This window comes from Leguminivora glycinivorella, chromosome 11 (genome assembly GCF_023078275.1).
Source record: "Leguminivora glycinivorella isolate SPB_JAAS2020 chromosome 11, LegGlyc_1.1, whole genome shotgun sequence".
In the NCBI taxonomy this organism is placed as follows: Eukaryota; Metazoa; Arthropoda; class Insecta; order Lepidoptera; family Tortricidae; genus Leguminivora; species Leguminivora glycinivorella.
In genome coordinates, this window is record NC_062981.1 from 14,663,669 (window position 1) to 14,686,342 (window position 22,674).

The 22,674-nt window shown below is 37.2% G+C and overlaps 1 protein-coding gene across 1 annotated transcript in view; it reads right to left on the minus strand.

The window, feature by feature from the left end:
* LOC125231266 (integrin beta-nu) overlaps window positions 1-20,591 on the minus strand; it is a 38,283-nt gene extending 17,692 nt beyond the window's left edge. The window contains exons 1-2 of the mRNA XM_048136662.1: window positions 20,370-20,591; window positions 5,060-5,195 (exon numbers count right to left, since the gene is read on the minus strand). Coding sequence (XP_047992619.1) covers window positions 5,060-5,195; window positions 20,370-20,439 — 206 coding nt within the window. The 5' untranslated portion in view covers window positions 20,440-20,591. The remainder of the gene's footprint in view (window positions 1-5,059; window positions 5,196-20,369) is intronic.
* Between the last annotated feature and the right edge of the window lie 2,083 nt (window positions 20,592-22,674).

Here is a 22,674-nt window from a genome sequence, read left to right on the forward strand (position 1 = left end):
AATAACTGAAACGAGTTCTCGCACCATGATAAAACCATCCAACACAAAAAAAAACACGACCTCGATTCCATAGTGACTATCCTTGATTCCATGCAAGGTAAAGAGAGCATTGAGTAATTTGCATTATCAATTTTGCATAGAGCCTGGGGGCATGCGTTGGTAGAAAAGCGGCAAGGCGTGCGACTTTCAAATCTGAGGTCGTGAGTTTGAACCTAGGCTCTACCATTGAGTTTTATGGAGTGAGAAACATCAATTGATATTGATCAATAGCTGTCGCTTATGCATAAAATATTGATAATTCTTGGGACTAGGTACCTATTCAACCTGACACCGATGTCTAAAGTAGGTAAGCCATCTTAAAAACAAAGCCAACACTAAGAAAGACATTAAAATATTTGAAATTAAAAAAGTGTCTCTCTCGTCTGTTTTTTTTCTTCTTATCTAAAAAATAATGTGTCAAAGGCAGTGAGTCAAGTGTTTTGCCACAGATGCAGGTAACCTTGCTCAAGTAGGGAAAAGAAGCTATTGAGTCATGCTCCTAAAGTATACTTAATTACTCGTTTTTAAAGAGGTTTTTAACAGGGTGACACTTATTTTTAATAGAAACAATGTACTGGGAACAGTGGGAACCTGAGTACTTATGACAAGCCTCTTGTATAATATTCCTACACGTAGAGCTGTAGTAGAGTCGGCATCAAACATTTAAGACATCCTATTTAATTTAAAAATATGTAGTATAGCTTGCAGACGTTTGTTGCATGATAGAAAAAAAACAAATTTAAGACATACTTAAGTACTATGTTTTTTACTTTATTACCTTACTGTACACTCACTCAATCAACAACCAATGAAGCCAGCAATTCCCAACAATTTAAATAACTTCAAGTCAATATACTTTTATGGTGGTCCAAGTTATTTATATTATAAAACCGTAGCCACGATGACAGAAGATGGATGAAGCCACAAAATCCAAATTTATTCTCACGTTTCCAACGATACGGACAGACAAACAGAAATTAGGCTCATGACGAAACGATGAGCCCACGGTGTTTAGAACAAACCATTGAAAACTACTCATCCGAGTCCGCCGTGTAAGCAGCGCTATCAATAATCAATCACGCTGTTCGTGGCCCTTTTTGGATCATCGGGAATAGTGATGTACCAGTCCCTAAGGGGTTCCTGAGCGGTCAAATCCGGTACGTCGAAAAAAAGGGAATCAAAATTTAAAAAACGTATGTAAGTATAAGACGAGCTGTTGAGCACTCTAATCCCACTTACTTCTCAATAGTGTAACCTGGAGTAACAACTCAAAAATTGTTATTTACTGTAGCATACCTACCAGCAGTGCCTGATACATACAAGCCGATTCCCACAGGCTTGCCTAAAATTGATTACTTAGTAAAGTACCTAATGTAAAGATTCGTTTCTTTTTGCTCAGTGTTGCCTGGCAGAAATTTTCACCAGCCGCCACTGGTACCTACGTACTTTATTCACGACCAAACTACTCATCCGACTCGTATTGCCTTACACGTATGTCACGGAAACTCCGAATACTTAAGGCGTGTAACATACAGCCATTTATCAATCACGTTGATCACGGCTACGGGAGATGCTGCCTTTTTGGAAAGTTAACTTAGTGATGCGACAAACTCGAGGTATTCCCGCGAAAATGCTACCTCGGATCAGAAAATTTAAGGGAAAAAGTTGAAAACATTCACAGTGATTGTGGGTACAAGAGTTAAGAACATATATATCGGAATAAACATAGCGAAGTGGGCTCCTGAGGCTATCCTCAAATGTTCACCCAGTTCAGTTCAGTTTTTAAAATTAAATGGCTTCAGTCCATTGGGACTATTTCGCCAGTGTCAAGGTGATATGAGCTAATTATTAATAATTTTTGTACGGTAAGTACGACAGTGTACGGTGAGTTAGCACTTGTAAATTGATAGCTAGATTTTACAAGAGCACGTGGACTACCGGCCGTTGACGACAAAAAAGAGGCTAAACGCGTTCCGAGATTAATTCTTCATCAGCTTCTCGCTACAACATTAGTTTACTCCATAATAAGCTATCGATAATAAGATATCTTTAAACAATATTAATGAGTAAAAGAAAAATAAATTATTCACGGCACGAAACAAGATGGCGTTCGCACCGGAAGTCCCAAAATGTTCACCCAAAAGTGTAGAAAATATTGATACGATGACAGCATAAAAAAAAATGACAAAAATATCTGCAGTTCACAGTGAAAGTTGTGGACTGATTATTTAATAAATACCCAAGTAGTAGCAGTCGTAGATTTAAAACAAGTACCCACCACATAAAATATATATTAAAAAAAAACAATATCGTCAAATTTGGATATGAACATTTTGTTTACATTTCTGTACTTTATACCTATCCAAAATAATTCCCATCACTACTCCAGCTCAACTGTCAGCGAACATCGTCCGACGAACGTGGGAACAAAACTGGACCTCACAATCAAACCTCACCGGAGATCCAAAGAATGCGCCAACGCTAATGTAACCTTTATCAAATCAATAAAAGACTCGCTTTTGTAACTCTTATCTCGCAGCTTTTTCATCTGATAACGAGTCGTCGACAAACGTAACGTGTTAAAAGCTTAATACTAAATAACAAATTGACCATTAGTGTTGGTAATTACTCCCCCGCTGTGCCCGCCTGCTGTTTCAGACCATGGAGTTATCAATGTTAATTAAACATAGTGTTGTCGGGAATCCTTGATTAAGTCTTTGAGAATAAAAAAGGACTGCGTTTCGTTTAATTATGTTGATTTGCATGACTATGCTGTCATGAGTGGTCGTGCGTGGTCCACCTTCATTAAACAGTCGATACGATAAGTACAGTCAACCAATTGGAACCCTAAGTCACTCTACAACCATGTCAAAATGACAAGCAGTAAGAGATTTCTTACAATCTGATGTATAACGTCACAATGACATGGTTCTACAGTGGCCTAGGGTTCCAATTGGTTGACTGTACATTTTTGCTATAATTCATCAGTTATTAACTTAGGTTCTTCATGTTCACAAGATCCTGCGGCGCCGCGGCTGGTCACTCGCAAGAGCTGGCAGGTAATATGTCATCATATCACAGTGTGGTCTGCCGCCGCTGCTTCGTGAAGATCATCCAGATGACAGTCAGCCAACGATTGCTGCCGCTACGGTGTGTCATCTGCCAAGCCAAGATCCTGTGGCAGGCGCCGCGGCTGGTCACTAGCAAGAGCTGGCAGGTAATATGCCCGCATAGCAGTGTGGTCTGCTAGCGCAACTTCATTAAAGACCATCCAGATGGCAGTCAGTCAACGGCTGCTGCCGCTGTGGTGTCATCTGCCGAGCCAAGATCCTGCGACTACAGCAGGCACCGGGGCTGGTCATTGGCAAGAACTAGCAGGTAATATACCTACTCTGACAATACTGATTCAATGAGAGAAAGACCGTACAGATGATAAATGAACAAAGTCTGCTAAAGAAATCCGTTTCACCGTTGGTTAATTCTTTGTCAGATCAGTGATGATGATGAATCATTACGATCTAATACGTATTCGTTTGCATAAAATATATACCAACTAGCTTTTGCCCGCGGCTTCGCTCGCGTTAGAAAGAGATAAACAGTAGCCTATGTCACTCTCCATCCCTTCAACTATCGCCACTTAAAAAATCACGTCAATTCGTCGCTCCGTTTTGCCGTGAAAGACGGACAAACAAACAGACACACACACTTTCCCATAATATTAGTATCCGGATTTAATGACCTAATTAGCATAAAAGCTGTGGGATCTAGAAAAGTAGAAACCGGAAACATATCCAAATAAATGGTCACCTCCAAATATGTAGACGTTAGTAAGTAAAAGGATGATAATTGGCCACTAAACATAAATACGACTCATAAAATGGTAATGAGGATAGGTATTGAGGTCAACGTTAACAAATTAAGTTAATGGCTTCATTTTTCCCAGAACAAAGATGAAAAAGAATCGAAATACAAATACCTAAACACTTTTTTTTATTAGATCTGGTAAAACATAAATGTTGCTATAAATCACGAAATCAATTTACCTAACTAATGTAATGTTGTACTTACAATAGATGCATGATGATGAAAAAGCTTAAAAATATTAAGGTCGTATCCTCAACATATCTACGAGAGACTCGTAAAGATAACAGAAAGGTTTGACATAAGCTTTAGAAAGGTCATATTATCTAAATAGTGGTACCGTTATAATTATAACATATCTACTTAATAGAATTATCTTGCGCAGTTAATCCTTTTCTGGAGAAGTAACAACATCAAAAACTTTGGTCTCTGCAGATGATTTCTTACATCATACATCAAACTCAAACATCTTTTTTAACACGGCTTATTAACTACTCATGAATAAGTGTAAGCTTTTGGCACTTGAAATAATAAACAATTTTGCAAACTGCACAGCAGATGTTGATGACTGCATTTATTTAATTAAGTTCATTAATTACGTCAACATTAAGTATGTGTTCATCCTTAGATTTGTGAAAGAAGGATTTAGTTTCCTTTATAACTAACTTTTGCCTTCGCTCGAATTAGAAAGAGACAAAAGGTAGCTTATGTCGCTCTCCAACCCTTCAACTATTTACACTTAAAAAATCACGTCAATTCGTCGCTCTGTTTTGCAGTGAAAGACGGACAAACAAACAGACACACACTTTCCCATTTATAATATTATTGTTAGTATAAGGTGGTATAAGTATATTAGTATGGATCCCGAAATCGTCATAAGTTCATAACATTAGGTACCTATTGAAAACATTTGTACAATTTGGTGAGCGCTAGATTCTTTTCTTCCTTGTCTAATGCCTCGACATGTCTTATTACAAAACTGCAGGGTTTCACAGTATAAGGGCCCATTTAGACGGTACGAGAACTCGCATACGAGTTTTATTACGTTGCCGTATTTGATGGCTGTGCAAAATTCGATGTAACCTCAAAAGCCCGCAATGTTTAACTAAAATCGCATGCGAGTTCGCACGTCGTCTAAATTAGGCCTAAGGATACTAACCTCTCATCATCGTTGCACCTGGCAGGAGCGCTGTAGGACGGGTCCGCACACCAACGGCAGTGCGAGGCGGCGGACAGACAAGCCCCGCAAGAGTCATGCTCGATGCAGACTAGTTTGTTCTGTATTTGTTGAGGCACTGTAAAAAATATATGTTCCGATTAGACTACGGGAAACTGTGGTGTCCTGGTGTCTTAGTAAGTAAATATCACGTATAGCACACTCTTTGGACATCGAACCGGAGATTCTTAGGGCGCTATCACATTTGGCGAGTTGAAAATTGAAAACAAGGCGAGTGCGCAGCGAGTTCGCAACTCGCCAAATATGATAACGCCCTTACATCTTCGCAGTAGGTAAGGCTGTCTTTTTACTAAGACAGAGACGGGGTAAGTGAGCAAAGAGTCGTAGATACCTATCTACGAAAATGATAAGACTAACAAACGAAGACTACCAGCACCATCCAATTACCGTAAAACAGTAGAGCACGCCCGTTTTTTTTTTCGTAGGTATAAAGTACTTAGATCACATTTTCAAGCATCGCATTACATTTGGAAAGTATTCTAGAACCAGTCCCCACTGCGTAGATTGGTATATGATAACTGATTATATTATGGTTCTATTTATTAGTAAAGAGGAAATGCTGACAAAGATACGAATCTATAAAGGCAAGATTGAGTGAGGTATGCGCAATGTTCGGAGTGGCAATATCGTTACTTTCGATTTCAAAGCTATATTAGAATCTAGCTATGCTTATTGGAATCATTGAATTAACTGTATGGAAGCATTCAGACCCTTGAATACTTAGTAAAATATTTTTCACCACACCAACGGGTAAAGGCTTACTTAGCTATTCGAAACCAGATAGCAAAATTGAGCAAAATTGCATTTTATCCACAAGAGTGCAAAGTAATTTCATACAAATTGTAACTTGATGCCTTAAGCCAGCTGATAGAATTTACCAATAAATGATGATTTTGAATCATAAATATCGAATAAATCGATGGATTTGATTTAGTTTGATGTTTATAGTCAGTATTTTGTTCGTGTTGGTGTGGTGAAAATTTTGTGTTTCACTCGGTGGGAAAGTTTGTTTTACCTTCGTGCTTTGAAACCCTCGCAACGCTCAAGATTCCACTTTTTGAACCACTCGCTACGCTCGCGGTTCAATATTGGAATATTTCGCTTGCTCGGGTATCAATATTGGCACGTGCGGTTAAACAACTACTTTGCCCCCTTGTAAAACAAATAACTATTTATTAACAATCTTTGATTTTTATTTATTACCAAACTACCTATTTTTTATTTTAGTAAACATACGAGTATAATGGATTGGATGCTCCATCAAGGTAGCATTTTGTGAGCCGATGTCGAGAGACCAAAAAGCTTGTCAAATAGAAGAGTAAGTATGACGACCGGTCTGGCGCAGTCGGTAGTGACCCTGCCTGCTACGCCGCGGTCCCGGGTTCGTATCCCGGTAAGGGCATTTACTCGTATTAGTGTGATGAGCACAGATATTTGTTCCTGAGTCATGGATGTTTTCTATGTATATAAGTATTTATTTAATATATATATCGTTGTCTAAGTACCCACAACACAAGCCTTCTTGAGCTTACCATGGGCCTCAAGTCAATCTGTGTAAGAATGTCCTATAATATTTATTAAAAAAAAAGAAAAAAAAGTAGGTTTACAATACATAGCTAAATCAAATCGGCACATACCTAGTGGACAACATTCAATAAACAAACATTATTTTATCATTTCATTCATCCTTAGGGAGATACTGTAGCATTATCAAAACTAAGGGTCTAGTTATATGCAAATAATCCTATACGTACGTCGTATCCGTGAGCAATGCTTCCGAAGTGCATAGTAAAGTACCTGGCCCATTCATATGCCATCTATTTTGCCATATATTCATGTGCTACGCAAACTAGGAGAAACTTATAAACTACCATTCACAGTATTTTCACAATAATATAGCCGACCTAGCCGACGAGACAATCGTTGACTTTACGTGGTGATCGAAACGCACTCTGGCTCTTTCGCGCCACCGCAGAAGAGCGAGAGCTAGCTACGATACGCTTACTAATTGTGACGTTGGCTAGGTACAGTCAACCAATTAGAATCCTAGGCCACTCTTGAACCCTGTCGTATTGACACCGTGCTTTATGTGATATAGAAGTCAGTATGACTTTTACTGTGAAAGGGTTCTACAGTGGCCTAGGATTCTGATTGGTTGACTGTACCTAGAAGAGCGATATCGAGGGAACTATTACAAACGCTTACGAATACCAAAGAAGATCGAGTATTATAGAGAGTTACTGTCGAAGTAAAATGTGTAATCACAGTGCATATACTGCCATCTCTTGACACAGGCTTAAAACTTTTGAACCTCAGTTTTGACAATTTGGCCCATATTCTTAGCTTGATAATATGTGTTAAAATGTCAAATATTAATATTAGTGCAATCTAGCTGAGCGTACCCCAAAGGTGTAACGCCATCTTGGCCACCGTACCTTTTCCTGTATGGCACTGAGGTACGTTTTTTTCTTAGAGTTTATCTGTCTATACGGAGTTATATAATAATATGTCTTTGCGAATACGAAGCGTATTGTGTCATTGGCTAAAGTACCGGTGCTGGTACTGTAATGTACAGTCAGCCAAAAAAGTGGTTTACCACTTTTCGACCTTATGTGTTTAAAAAAGTGTCGAAAAGTGGTAAACTACTTTCTTGGCTGGCTTGTTTGAAATAATAACTAATAAAAAAATCTTTATTTCAGACCAAAGTTTATACAGTAAGGTAATTATTGTAGTGATAATAACTACCTTACTGTATAAACTTTGGTCTGTTCATATATTATAGTTCATATATTATAAATAACTAAAGAAATAAAAGTTAATTAGTTGAATTATGACCAATTTTGTCTTGAACTCCGTCACAAGCCAAGTAGGTACTATAACTGGCCACAGACTTAACGCGTAGACCTACATTTTCCGTCATGTGTTTGCAAATGTAAATCACAAAGTCCACTCGTTAATTTTAAGCAAACGAAGTCTGCTTTCTAGTAAAGGCATCAGATATAACGGAACGGACAAGGTGATCAGAAATATCGGAACACGCACGCTAACTTCTTGGCAATAGAGATGTTCGGATATTTGTGAGCGACTTCACTGCTCCGATATATTTGAAAGTTGAAAGCGACTGAACTTAATACCTCAGTCAGCAGTCTCAGCCACAGAATTAGATTTAGATAGAAGAAACAAGTTCATCTATTTGTATGGCGGCTAGATTTTGTACTGAAGTTGTTACTTGCCTGTGATTTTAAATACGTCTCAGGCCCTTGAGTGTTCATAATTTTTGTGTTGTTGCAATTAAATATCACGTAACAAGGCATTTTTTATTTATATATTTAGAACACAAACAGTGACATAAACAAATGAGTTGGTGTACTACAATGTAGATATGTACTAAGTAATTAGGGAAAAAAAAAAGAACTGGAGATAATTTACTGAATATAAAGATTGTTAACAGTAGGTAATACTTAAGATTTACATTTTAATTATTTTTATTTGTATTTTTCATGTTTTTGTTGACTTCAACTTACAAAACTTGACGCCCGAAAGCTGCAAGCTGCGATTAAAGACGGACAACTCAGTTGATTTTACTGAGTTCATTTGACACGCTAAGTAGATACCTACGTTTGCTTGATCTATGGTATACAGGGTGTAAACCTAATACGGGCGAACCTCTTAACGGTGGTGAGTATATGACGTATAAAATATAATTAGATAACTTTTACTTAAAATTGAAATATTTTTTTTATACATACAAATTAATTCGGCCCGCAACGTAATGCAAACACACTCCTGTTAAACGGTCGTTGACAGTTGTCATTGATTGTCATCGCAACCACGTTTACAGTACATTGCTGCTGAGATTTTTTTCAAAAATTCATTATGGGGTGAAAATTAAGAGTAAATCAAAAACACCTCTTAATTAATGATAACAATATTGAACTATACGCCTGGTTTCATTTATCGCCCTTATTACGTTTACGCGCTGTATTATGACATCTGTGGTCTCAGTACTCTTCACTGGTCGCTGATCTACTGTTTTTCATCGCAATAAGGTTACCGGATCAGGCAGTAAGTAGCAATAAGACGGGCCTTTGACGGTAATTTATAATTAATTTAGTATTTTTAGTACTTAATAACATCGACCTACCAATAAGTATTGTCCTGTTTCTCATAGAGATAGAAAATATATCTCAAAGACATTAGAGTAATAATACTAATAATTGATGTGATAATTCTCGTTTGAAACAAACATATTGCAATAAAACCATGCGGCTGCGAAGACTGCAACATTAAGGCCCACTGGCACCAACCACTTAACTCAGGGTTAGTGGGCTATCTGTCAGATTCCATATAAAATGGTGGTTTAACCCTCGGGTTAACCCTCCATTTTCGTTGGTGCAAGTGGCCCTAAACTGAACAGCTTTTATGAGACTACAAGACAGAATTTCTACTATAGCAAACACAGATTATTTCATGACCTATTTAAAAAAAAAAAATATTTTGTATTTAAACAAAACATTACTTCGCTCAATTAAAATTGACTGGGTTTTTGAAGACACTGTTTAATAAATTATAACCGGCATGAATAACCATGTAGTTAAAACAAACTACAAGACACTTTCTAATCTCCACCAAATTAGATCCATCAGCAAAAGGTTTATTTTATGTGTAAAGCTGATGAGCCAAATCCCAACCAAATTCAACGTTTCAATGGAGCGAGAAAGGCATGTCGCCTCTCTCTAAATTAGACTGTTTATATATGGACTGTCTATTTTAGCCGCGTCTCCACTTGATGTCCGCGCGGAAGTGAAATCAACCACCGAATAGAGTGTGGTGATCACAGACATATATTTAATAGATGCCGTATGCACGCAATTTGTGAGATAACAAATATCATGTGTATTAAATTAATTAATACAGTTACAGAGGCAGTTTAACCTTACGTGGCTTTAGTCGTTTTAGGTAAATATTTTTTGAGAATGATAAATATGAGTCAGTTAAAACTTTAAGATGATAATATTCATTTCATACCTTAGCATGTTTTAGTAATGTGTACAGTCAGCCAAAAACGTGGTTTACCACTTTTCGACCTTTTGTGTTTGAAATAGAGAGTCGAAAAGTGGTAAGTCATAAGTCATAAGTCATAAGTTATTTATTGGTAAAGCCGATTTACACGTTATAATACAGAACATAATATATTTAAATATATCCTTAATAATTATTAATTACAATCAATTTAATGATAAAGTATAAACTTTTAATAAGCTACGTACTATCCTTTACGTGATAATTTAAGTACTCGTTATAATCATAAAACGGGTGCTCAACAAGCCAGCGTCTTAGGCGACATTTAAAACTGCTTAAACTTTGGGCGCTAGTGATGGTGTCAGGTAAGTTGTTGTAAACGGCGGGCCCCATGACATGGGTGAGCTTGGCCGACCTGGCCAGGTAAACCAGGTAAACCACTTTCTTGGCTGACTGTACCTACATTTTATTTAATGCTTACATTTATAATATGAAGACTTACTTATCTAAGTGCGTTTTCACATTATCCTATCCGATATCGGATGTAGGAAGGATTTCAAAGGAAAAAATCAAAGATGGCGGCATAAATATATGGGATATCGGTCCGACATCCGATATCGGATCGGATAATGTGAAAATGCACTAAGTACTAATATATTTTGATAAAGTGACAAAATGCATTAATAACCCTCCGTAGCCAGTCAGGTAAAATGCAGATATAATAGGTACGATACAAAAAAATAATAATTATCGGCAATGAAATCTGTTCGCTTGGTAGGTTTACAGACTTTGCGAGGAAAAAATATCGACAACTTAACCTATTTCGCTGACAGTACGTCGACTAGCGTAGCACTGTCAGCGAAAGGGTTAAATAAGTAAACCCTATACACGGTGTAACATGAGTGAACCGAAAGATTTTAACTACGCATTTCCGAGGGCAAAATAAAAATAAAATGTTACAAGCAAATTTCGCCAAAAAAAATGTATTTTCGCATAAAAAGTAAATTATATTATCACTAAAAGTGGCACATAAAAAATATTTTTTTTTCTAAAACAAAAACTTTTTTGGAATAAGTTACTACCTAGTTATTTTTTGACATCTATCAATGAGGATAGTTAGATTAGGTATGTCCAATAACGGCATCATCGCCATCAACATAGCGTTTCGTTCTGAGAAATAATAAGTAATTGTTATTTGTTATAACTCTGAAAGTAGGCGAAATCTAGAAAAGTTTGTACCTACTTATTTATTTATTTAATCAAAAAAGTAACACAGCATTACAGTTTACACTAATGCACTGTGAAACTACAAAATACAAAACAAGACACAAACGATAAATAATACAAATTAAACATTAGATTTGGGCGACAACGTAACAGCGTGACTCCGTTGCGTCGTCTGACTCGATGTAGGATTCGGCAGGTTGCCCCGGAACCGCCACACCGAAATACCACACCCTTCGGCCAGAACTGCCAGAAGTCTGCACTCGCGATGGCGTTCTGCAGCGTGCGCGGCTTATGGCATTTTAGTCTTCTAATATGATCAGGAATACGCTGTTAAAATTATTCGGTTACCTCATGTTACACCGTGTATATCCACAAGTGGTATACGTGCACGTGGTTGCGGTAACGTTGTTTACGTACCGTCACCGTAATTTACGAGTGTGGGTGGGGTGAGGTGTATGGATGATTTAGATTGATGCAGTAACTGGCAGACGGTGACGTCACAAATCGACGACTCGTGCAAGAAGATGGCGTACTGTACATAAGTACTCTTTAATATGAACTAGGTATTAAAACGCAAAATGTCCAGATATAGGTAGCTAGGTTAGGTTCGTTGGTAATTGATATCTTCAAAATATTAACGGTCCAAGGCCAAATTGCTCAGAGTGGGGGCCCCGTAAGCGGGGCTCCGTCGATATCGCTTTAAAGTAAGATAAAAAAAATATTGTGGATATTTTGCGTCTTAGACCCAGTTGCTACTAACCCCTGCGTCAGGGCCCATTTACACCGTACGAGAACTCGTAAGCAAGATTCATTACATTGCGATTTCATTTGACTTCAAATGTATAAATCGGTAGGTACGAGTGTGGGCGTACGGGGACGGGGTGAGGTGCGAGCTCGGTGCGAGGCTAATGATTGATCCAGTAACTGGCAGACGGTGACGTCACCAATCGGCGACTGTCGTGCGAGCAGATGGCATTGTGTTTACTTTTACCAGTGTGTAGTTGTGTACTCTTATAATGAAGAACTAGCGTTAGTATCCACCAGGTTCATGACTGGTGCTGCCCTCATTTTGTAGGTTTTTTTGTATGTTACATCATGAGGAGTCAAATTAATTCCGACGGCTGCCATCTGCCATTAACATTTACGGTTGATTCCATAAGTTTATTTTTATCGCTACATATTATTTTTAATGTACAGAGCCCATCTAAGAAATGTTTTTACAGATTTATTAGTGAAAATGTATTCGAGGAGATAACTTGTCGTGAAAAGATTTCGTACGAAATGTAGAAACTAGGCAAATGACAAATGGACAATGTAGTAATACGCGCGTGTAAAATGCGATGCCAGGGTGGCTAGCCGAATGGCACAATCGCTCACGAAACGCTCACGAAACGAAGCGCTAGTAGATATCTATCTCTATCGCGCTTGCGTATTGGCGCGACAGAGCCAGCGGCGTATCGCTTTCGTTTGGCGTCGGAGAAATGCCATTCGGCTACGGGGCCTGTTGCCACACGGCGATGAAATCGAGTAGGTATATTACTACGGTAAAGCAAATTATATTGGATGGATAGATTGGATAGATATCATAAAAAAGACAAATTCATCAAATCTAGGCCGCAAACTGTCTTTCCTTAGCTATGTGTCTGCGGTTTGTAAAATAAACTTTTGTTATTACATATATTTATTCTGGGATGTGCTAAAAATAAATAACGGAGTAAAATTACTAAATCTAGTTTGAGAGTTCTAAAATACCAATTATTCCTAAAGAATATAAAAATTATCATAACACATCATTGCCAGTAGGTACTACACCACTTAGTACTAAACCAGCCTAAACGATGGTAAAGTGAAGCTCTATTGGGAGCTAACGACATCGCGTAAAGCAATAAATTGTTCGTTAAATGGGCGTCCCAAATTAACGACAAAACCGAAGACAGGTAATTGCGGCTCTACTTTAGTGGTGAACAACACTGTTCTAATTATTTTCGTATGCTTTGTAAGCCTTAGTTCTGTAGTTTCACTCAATTGGATTAGTAAACCTGACAATCGTAAAACTGCCTTGTTATGACAAACTGAGTAAAGTTACAGCGTGCGTAGCCGAATGCACAAACGCTCACGAAACGAAACGCTCGTAGATATCTATCTCTATCGCTCTTGCGTATTGGCGCGACAGAGCCAGACTACCTTTCGCGGCGTTTCGTTTTCGTTTCGTGTCGCAGAAATGCCATCCGGCTACGGCACCTGGGTGGCTAGCCGAATGGCACAATCGCTCACGAAACGCTCACGAAACGAAGCGCTAGTAGATATCTATCTCTATCGCGCTTGCGTATTGGCGCGACAGAGCCAGCGGCGTATCGCTTTCGTTTGGCGTCGGAGAAATGCCATTCGGCTACGGGGCCTGGACTGATTGAAGCTTACAAGTTTTACTCAGTCTAGTGGACTAAGCAAGATTACAAACGCTACAAAAAGATAAATTAAAATCACGTAAATGTTTCCATAATCAATAAATTGATCAACTATTGTCATCATGGCTCCAGTTTTGTAGTTAATTGATAGAAAAACCTTTTAGGTGAAACAATGTAAAGTAACGTGAATCACGACTTCATTGATTGTTTATTTGAACTACATATGGACGTAGTTACGCAATAACGTTCCAATCCACATGAAATTGTCATTAAGTTTTAGACCTTGTATGAAAAACAAAAGACTTTCATTTCAATGACAATTTCAGATGGATTGGAACGTTTCTGCGTAACTACGTCCATATGGAAATGCAAGGATCTATGCATAATATAACGGGAAAGTGCCTACCACTAATTTAGAGATAGATTATCACTTGAACTTGTATCGTGAATAAATTGAATGCCATAAAATTATGACTCATGTTACTTTTCGCCGCGGATTGACCCTTTTTGGCATTAATTAAATACCTAATATCTAATTTACTTACACATATTGAACTTACTTCTAAATGTAATTTAACAATGCTTAATACCGGTGCAAGTAGGTCGCCGTTAAATATTCTCGTGTCGGTTGAGTGCACACTTTATTTTCACACATGACTGTGTATCTACAATTGTTTTGATAACGTCGATATTTGGATATACCTAAGTGTGTAGTATTTTTCAATGATACTAAAATAATTCTAATCTTCTTTTTGTCTTCTCAATTATTACTATTACAGAGTCAATGCCGAGAGAGATTCAGCATCGTGAGAATTTTAGACTTCAGTCGCCCGAACATAGCCCACTAAACAAACACCGGCATAATATAAATGGGCCATTTTTTTCAAAGTTGTCCACCCCACTTTTTTGTAACATGGGTATTTTTTACGCGATTATTACTCAGAATCGCGAGGTCTTTTGATCTTGATAGGACATGACAAAAATGTCCCAAGATTTCCATACATTTTTTCGAACCTTCCATTCCGTTACCGCCATACAAAACGTATGAAAAAATGGTAACGGAATGGGAAAAAAACCTTGGGACACTTTTTTCTCCTATCAGAATTGAATGAGCTCGCGATTCTGAGTGGAAACCACATAAAAATTTCCAAATCCAAAAAAAAAGTGGGGTGGACAACTTTAAAAAAATGGCCTAAATACCTATTTAAAATAGCACCATGTGCAGAGCTTGCATGGAAGAAGGGGAAACAGGTAGAATGATAAAGGAATAAGTATATCTAGGGTCACCAAATACACTAAAGGAGGCACTTAGAAACCTAAACCATGCTCTCAATATTTCGTACCTATGCCTTAAGGAGGAGGAGCAATAGTCAAACTGACTGAACTGTAGTTAAACCTGTTGGATATAAACGTTCTGTTTATTTACTTGTAGACATTGCTAGATTTTGTAGAGGAGCTAGAGTAGTATCGCTACTTCGTTAATTTCGTTATCACAAAAATAAGCACAATATTTGCGGAAACTGCCCAACAACTACCTAATCATAAAGTAACATAAAGTAACTACCTAATTAAACCATAAAAATAATACATGTATCATATGTATACCTAATAGATATAATTTATTGAAACATAACACGTGCCCCATACGGCTTGTACAAGGTTTAGATTGGGGTGATAACACCCATTGATTCATTAAACGCGTCAATTAAGGTAATGGCGCCTATTAACGTGGTACTTAAGGCAGATTTCAAAAGATACCAAAAAATTAAGGGTATCAAAGCTCATTAACGACCACAAATATTTTTTTTATGGAAGAGTATTTATTGAACTATTAGTTTTGAAGAGTTTTAGGATCATTTTAGTTTATTATATGTCATAAAATGATTATTGAAGCCAACATACCTAAATTTTCTATTACCGTGGTAATGACTAGGTTGCAGTTCTATTAACGCGAATTGAGATTTCATTACCGAGGGTATGAATGACAGTGTTTTTCTGCCATCGGTAAATAGAAACCCATCTCAAAATTCGGAGCTTAATACCGATGGTTGAATATACAAATTATGACAAATACATATACCTATACTATCCTCCTTTATGAATACCCACAGAAGACTCAGTTTCACCTAAGAAATCTGTACTTACGGTACACTAAATGTCATATTTTGATACAAGACTAATATGTCGCTCGGTAATAGATACTTCTATAGGAACCCATTACCGACCCAAACAAATATTGCATGGATCGGTAATAGATTCTTATATATTCTATTACCGAGGGTTATCTGATCGTACCATCGGTAATAGGCATAAATTGGAGTATTATAAAATCTAATTCCGACCCATAAAAACAAAGTCATACAGATGTATTTTCATTACAAATCAAAATAAAATATTGCAACCTTATATTAAAACCAAGTTTACATAACTGGTAAGTAAGCATCAGACTTTATGTCAATGTTTAAAAAATTGACAAATTAACGGTTTTCATAGAAACTACGAAATCAGTCATGAAGTTTTTGCTAAAAATTAAGGTTTTGTTGAATAATTTTCATACCGCGTAAATAGTTCTTTGATAGCGTGAATAGATCAAGATTGAAACAACTGTAAGACATTATATAACTGATCACATATACTTAAAATAAAGCAAAAAGAACTAATATCACTACTTTAACTATTACCGTGGTATACCACAGTAATAGAATCTACTCACGAAATGGCGCCTTTCACCGCAGTCTTTTAATTTCCACTTTAAACACATTTCCAGGCTAAACAATACGTAAAAAGTACTCAGAAGTCATGTAGAAAACTATAAACAATAATTTGAAATGCATAACTTTCACCTGTTTGCCATAATTATTACGTAAACTACTAAATGAGATTGGAGTTCACTTAGGTTTAGCGTCACACGTCAGTATGACACAACCTCTTCTCGCGGCCCCGTGGCAAAAACTGTCAAATAGCGAGCGTCTTCTTTCATTCACACTCTCTATCGCCTATATGTGCGTTAGTCAACTAAACAGGCTTCCTTTGTGTGTTACGTGTTAGTTGTTCATTTTGTTACTCTTTTTAATTATTGTTACTGGCCAGATGTTCTATCGAGTATCGATTTGCTTTTGTTTTAACCGGCAAAAGTGTAAATTATAACAATCAATAATGGTCGTATTGTTGTCGCGTACTGTTGCTTCAAAATTATTGAGCAGTAAATTATTATACAGTTACACGAGTCTCTCCATTACAGTCGCCATCATCATATACAACCTGTTTTTATTGAATTCCGTTAACTTTAAGGGAAGATTCTTTAGATCAAATACAATTAATTTCTTTAAGAAACTAATAGCGTCTTAACTGTTACGGTTATCGAGTTATTAAAAAAAAAGATAATTACTGAACACGTGTGTGACAAGCCTTTACCAATTCCTAATGTTATTTGTTTTGACATTTGCTGCGCCGCGGTCCCGGGTTCGAATCCCGGTAAGGGCATTTATTTGTGTGATGAGCACAGATATTTGTTCCTGAGTCATGGATGTTTTCTATGTATATATATATTATATATATCGTTGTCTCAGTACCCACAACACAAGCCTTCTTGAGCTTACCGTGGGGCTCAGTCAATCTGTGTAAGAATGTCCTATAATAATAATGTGCCGTCAATCACTTGACACTAACTTGAATGTTGTTCTTAAGGGTCTCTCACACTAATAAATACATTTATTATTGTATGAAAATTATATATATATTTTTTTAACTAAAAGTGACATACAGGGTGGTTCCTGATAATGAACCTAGCTACGTGTCGAATTTAACGGAAAACAAAAAAACACGGTGTATATCGGAGGGCCCGAGGTGAGATGTTTTCTGAACTTACAACATAAGTTCGTCCTTATTGCAGATAGGACCCTTTGGGCTTAGATGGTATGACAAGGGAATACACTACGAAACTACAAATGTCACCTAAACCAAAGCCTAAACCTCACCTTCACCTAAAAGCTGCTAAAGTTGGTGCATTTCTGAGGCGGACCGTAGGTCACCGTCCGTCCCACTTTTATCTCAAGAGGTTCGTCATGAAGTTGCCATATTCTATAAAGTATTCCGTATTTATGTAGCTTTTAGTAGTTTTAGTACCTGCCTCACGTAGGACAGCTTTGTAATGTCTAATTGTGTAACATTAATTATACTGATCTCATTGAGCATTAAGGCTGCTTTCAAAAAAAAGTCAAAAGAATGTAAAATTGATAGTTTTAGTCGGTGAAATACTACACTTTCCGTTATCCAATAGATTTATTTAATTCAAGTTCCAGTTAGAGCATCTTATTATCTTGATTTTTATAAGACTGGATTTTTGAAAACTAACTCAATAAATTATTTATGATTTTTTCTCTAATGCACGTTTAGAAAAACGCACGTATAGAGCTGAATCAGTCGATCTTATTTGTAAAATTTGGACAATTTTGAATATTAAAACGGGTAAATTTATAATTCGTATATCCTGTACCATAATCATTTCGGACTAGATTTTTATTTTAAGTTTTTGAAAAAGAGTAAACTAGCCTAAGACGAATTAAATTTTTTTCAGAAATTACCTAAAATTAAGTGACAATTTCTTTGAAAATCTACATCACATCGAAGTAAGTTTTGTACTAAATTAATCTGCAACGTTTACTTAAATTGCTGTTATGCCTTAGTGATTATAAATTGCTATTATTGATTTTTGCCAATTTTTTGAAAACGAGCCTTCACCGGTACAATTATTACCACTTTTGGACATTTTCTCATATTTTGTTAGACCAAGTAGAAAAAGTTCTATAATGTGATATATATTTATAAACTACTCGCAAAGCCCTTTAATTTGATACCACACACGGTATGATCGAGCGCTCGGTTGCGATTTCACTATTTTTAACACGAAAGCCCTCTTAAGACACCTCTCTGGTTATAATAACATTTTTGTAAAGACTCATGACTAACAACAAATATTTTGATTGATTACTTTTGTTAGTATCGATGAGAAAATTTTACAATTTCTCTAAAAATAACAAATTACGATGTCCATTTCATTACTATATCTGCCTCTACTTTTAATTACGCAAACTTTCAAAATAGGTAGGTACCTACTTAGATATATTACCCAATAAAAAAATACAGATATATGATTACATATTAAATAGAGTTTTAAAAGAAGCGCTGGTAGCCTAGCGGTAAGTGCGTGCGACTTTCGTTCCGGAGGTCGCGGGTTCGAACCCCGGCTCGCACCAATGAATTTTTCGGAACTTAATAACGTTTCAGAAGTAAGTACCATTCTGTAACCGCTTAACAAAAAGAGAAGAGTGTCTATTACATAGAAAATATTTATTAGCTAAATTTTGACATTTCTGACCATGAACTGTACATACATATCTTATCTATATGTTAAGGAATGAGTTTTTCGATACCCATTAAGTTATACCAATGAGTTTTTCGGAATTTATGTGCGAAATGTCATTTGATATTTGCCAGTCGCTTTTCGGTGAAGGAAAACATCGTGAGGAAACCGAACTAATTTCAATAAGGTCTAGTTACCCTTCGGGTTGGAAGGTCAGATGGCAGTCGCTTCCGTAAAACTAGTGCCTACGCCAAATCTTGGGATTAGTTGTCAAAGCGGACCCCAGGCTCCCATGAGCCGTGGCATATGCCGGGATAACGCAAGGAGGATGATGATGATGATATTAAATAGAGTTTTCATCACACATGTCATATAACCATATCGCAAACGTATAAGTACTTAGCGTGTTTATGAACTCAGTATCCACTGAGTTGTCCGCTTTAATCGCAGCTTAGCTTTCGGGCGTAATTTTTGTAAGTTGAAGTCAATCAAAACATAAAAAATGCCTCGTTACGTGATATTCAATTGCAACAACACAAAAATTATGAACAATCAAGAGCCTGAGACATATTTAAAATTACAGGCAAGAAACAAATTCAGTACAAAATTTGACACGCTCGGCCCGGACAAATAGATGAACTTGTTTCTTCTATATAAATAAAGTTCTGTGGTTTTCATCGTATTTTTCCATCTTTTACGCGGAAATAAAACCCTTCATAGGCCGAGCACATTGCCCTTCCAGTTCCATATTTTATAAATAACTGTCAATCTCTATTAGCATTTCTCCTATCTCCGTAAACGAATGCCCATGGCAGGTGCCCTGGCGCCTCGTCTCGTCTATTTTGGTATATTTTAGTTTAGACATGGGTGTAAAATAAATCACTCCTTTTGAAGCAACGTAGATAAGAACGAGTTTTATTTCAGACTGTAAAACCGATTAAAGATGCTTATTTGAACACGTGTTCTTCAGACTTTAATCATATACCTACCTATTCTTACAATAAAATTAGTGTCGATGTAATACATAAATAATACAATATCAAAATTTGTTATTCTAAATAAGTACGCTTCGTAAAAAAGATAAACAGCGCAAAGTTTACCAGTTTTCATTAAACTATGTCAATATCACATTAAACAAACACGCCTAACACAATTTCAGTTCTTATCACGTTCTAATTTCAGCAAAGAAAATCTTATCACTATCAACAGAGCTCACCTTGTCCACTCGCGTATTCCAATAGCACATAAACACACAAATTAAACACAATATTCCTGATCATGATCATAATTAAATCTCACATGTTAGGCGGGATATTCGCGAGTGAATCGATCGTCCGCGATGAGTAAATGATAACGTGTGTAGATAAGGAGTGATAAGTTAAGGGCGCGAGGAGCGCGCGCGCGCTCCGTCGCGTCTACGCGCGTCGGCATCGCATTGTACTCTACTCTAGGCGACTTATTGGGCGCTCCCTCCACAGTTACAAGTGTTAGAATGCAGTAACCTATCTACGAACTTTGAATTCACGTAAGTGTTTCCGATGCAACGAAAGCACTCAGGGTAGCTGTTCCTTCTTTCGTGTACAGGGTGTTTATTTAGTCAAATGCAATAATTTATATGGTGAATGCAAAGGAGCATAGGCAAAGTGTGACGAAACCACATTATGCGGCAAAAAGTGTCAAGGTCAGTAATTTTTGAAGCAGCCAATATTTAGGTACCTACAGATGTAGTACGAAAAGATTTGCCTTCGTATTGTTACAGAAACGTACGAACGTGTCATGATATTTCAGTCAGTCTCAATACAAGATGTACTAACATTGACTGAACTAGCATGAAAAATACGAACGTTTCCGGAAAAATACGAATGTAACCCTTTTCGCACTACATCTTTATAGGTACTCCTATTTCTATACGTATATGTACTTACTAAAAGATGCTCAGCATGACTTAAATACCTATCTCGTTTGTACTTGGGAACAATATTTCGATAACTGTTTATAAAGAAAGCACTCTGTCGCTCCGTTCCCTTCGCTGTAATGTCACTGTAATCGAGTATAAGTGCCGATAAGATGTAGTTTCAGGCCTGTAATGAGTTCACGCTTCAGCTGTCCTGGCGTGTTTGGCTGACGGCCGATTAATGATAGGTACAGCGAGATACATAATATTATTCACGTTGTTAGTGTAGAATGTAAAATTAGACTACATTTGGATTTGGTATTTATTGAAAGGAACAAAGAGGACTGTTTAGTTGGTGATGCGAAATTTTAAGTTTAAAAGGTTTTAGGAGATTATAAATAATAACCAGCCTGTTTACTGTTAAGTAATATAACAAAGGTATTAATTGAAACACACAGAGAAAAGATAAGACGATACGGTAGGGGTCAATTCTCCATACAAACGCTCTCGACTATTTCCTCCCAGGTTTTTGAAGATAGAGCTATGATTTTTCAACACAGATTGTTATTATTTTTATCTGTGTCGGACCGTTTTGATTTTTTTGATATTCTGCTTTTTAATGACTCTAGAGCCAATCAAAAATTTCCAAAAACGGCCTTTTTCATTGTGGCGCAAAAAAAGGTGTGATACTCAAGATTGGTAACAATTAACCAAAAAAGCTAAACGGTCCGACATAGATTATTACATTTTTATTCAGATTCTCAAATTTCGTTCCGATTGATTAAGTTTTGAAGGAGGAAAGAGTCGAGAGCGGAACCTCGATTTTAAAGATTTTTTTGAAATATCTTTTTTTCACGTTAAAAGTACATATTAAACTAATACAAATAAAACTACACTATGAACTAATAAATTAAACTATAACTAAACTAAATCTACCTATAAAATAAAACCCTATAAATAAAAAATAGAACCTAAGTCAGAGCCGGCCGGTAGAGTGCCCAGAAGGCTGGCGGCATTGCCGCGCTGAACAGCAATGCCGATGCGCTGGGCAAGATATGCTCCAGCCTTCTGGTCACCCGACGCGTCTATTAGGCGTTTGGCCAGCTCTGTGAAAATGCCGTGCGCTCCCTGACCCCACGGCCCAAGCGTCTCTACCCCAAACGGCTCAAACATGCAGCCACTGTCGATAGCTGCATATTTGCGCCGCTTGAGTTGCTCGGCCGCCTCGGCAGCGCCAGCCCTTGCTGAGGTCCCTGGAAGATGGGACGGCGCGAGAGTGTCCACGCACGTGGCATCCCAGACGAGGGGCCGACCCAGCTTCCAGGGAACCAGTGTCAGTTTTGCCAAAAGGTGGGGGTATTTTTTCCAAAATTGACAACATCGCAGCGCATACAAAAATTTAGGGACAAATAAACAAAATTTAATAATAGTATAAGCCATGTGGGGGTTAATTTGAAGTAAACGGTCCGAAAAAACTAAAATTTTGATGTTTATCGTTGATGTACCCTGGGATGGCGTCGTCGAGAATGGGTGAGCCTAACAAGAAAAGAGAACTTGAATCTAAAATTTTAATTTCAGGAGCGAAATTTTGGAATTTTCGAATCGCTGTGTCTTTTTGGAAATTGTC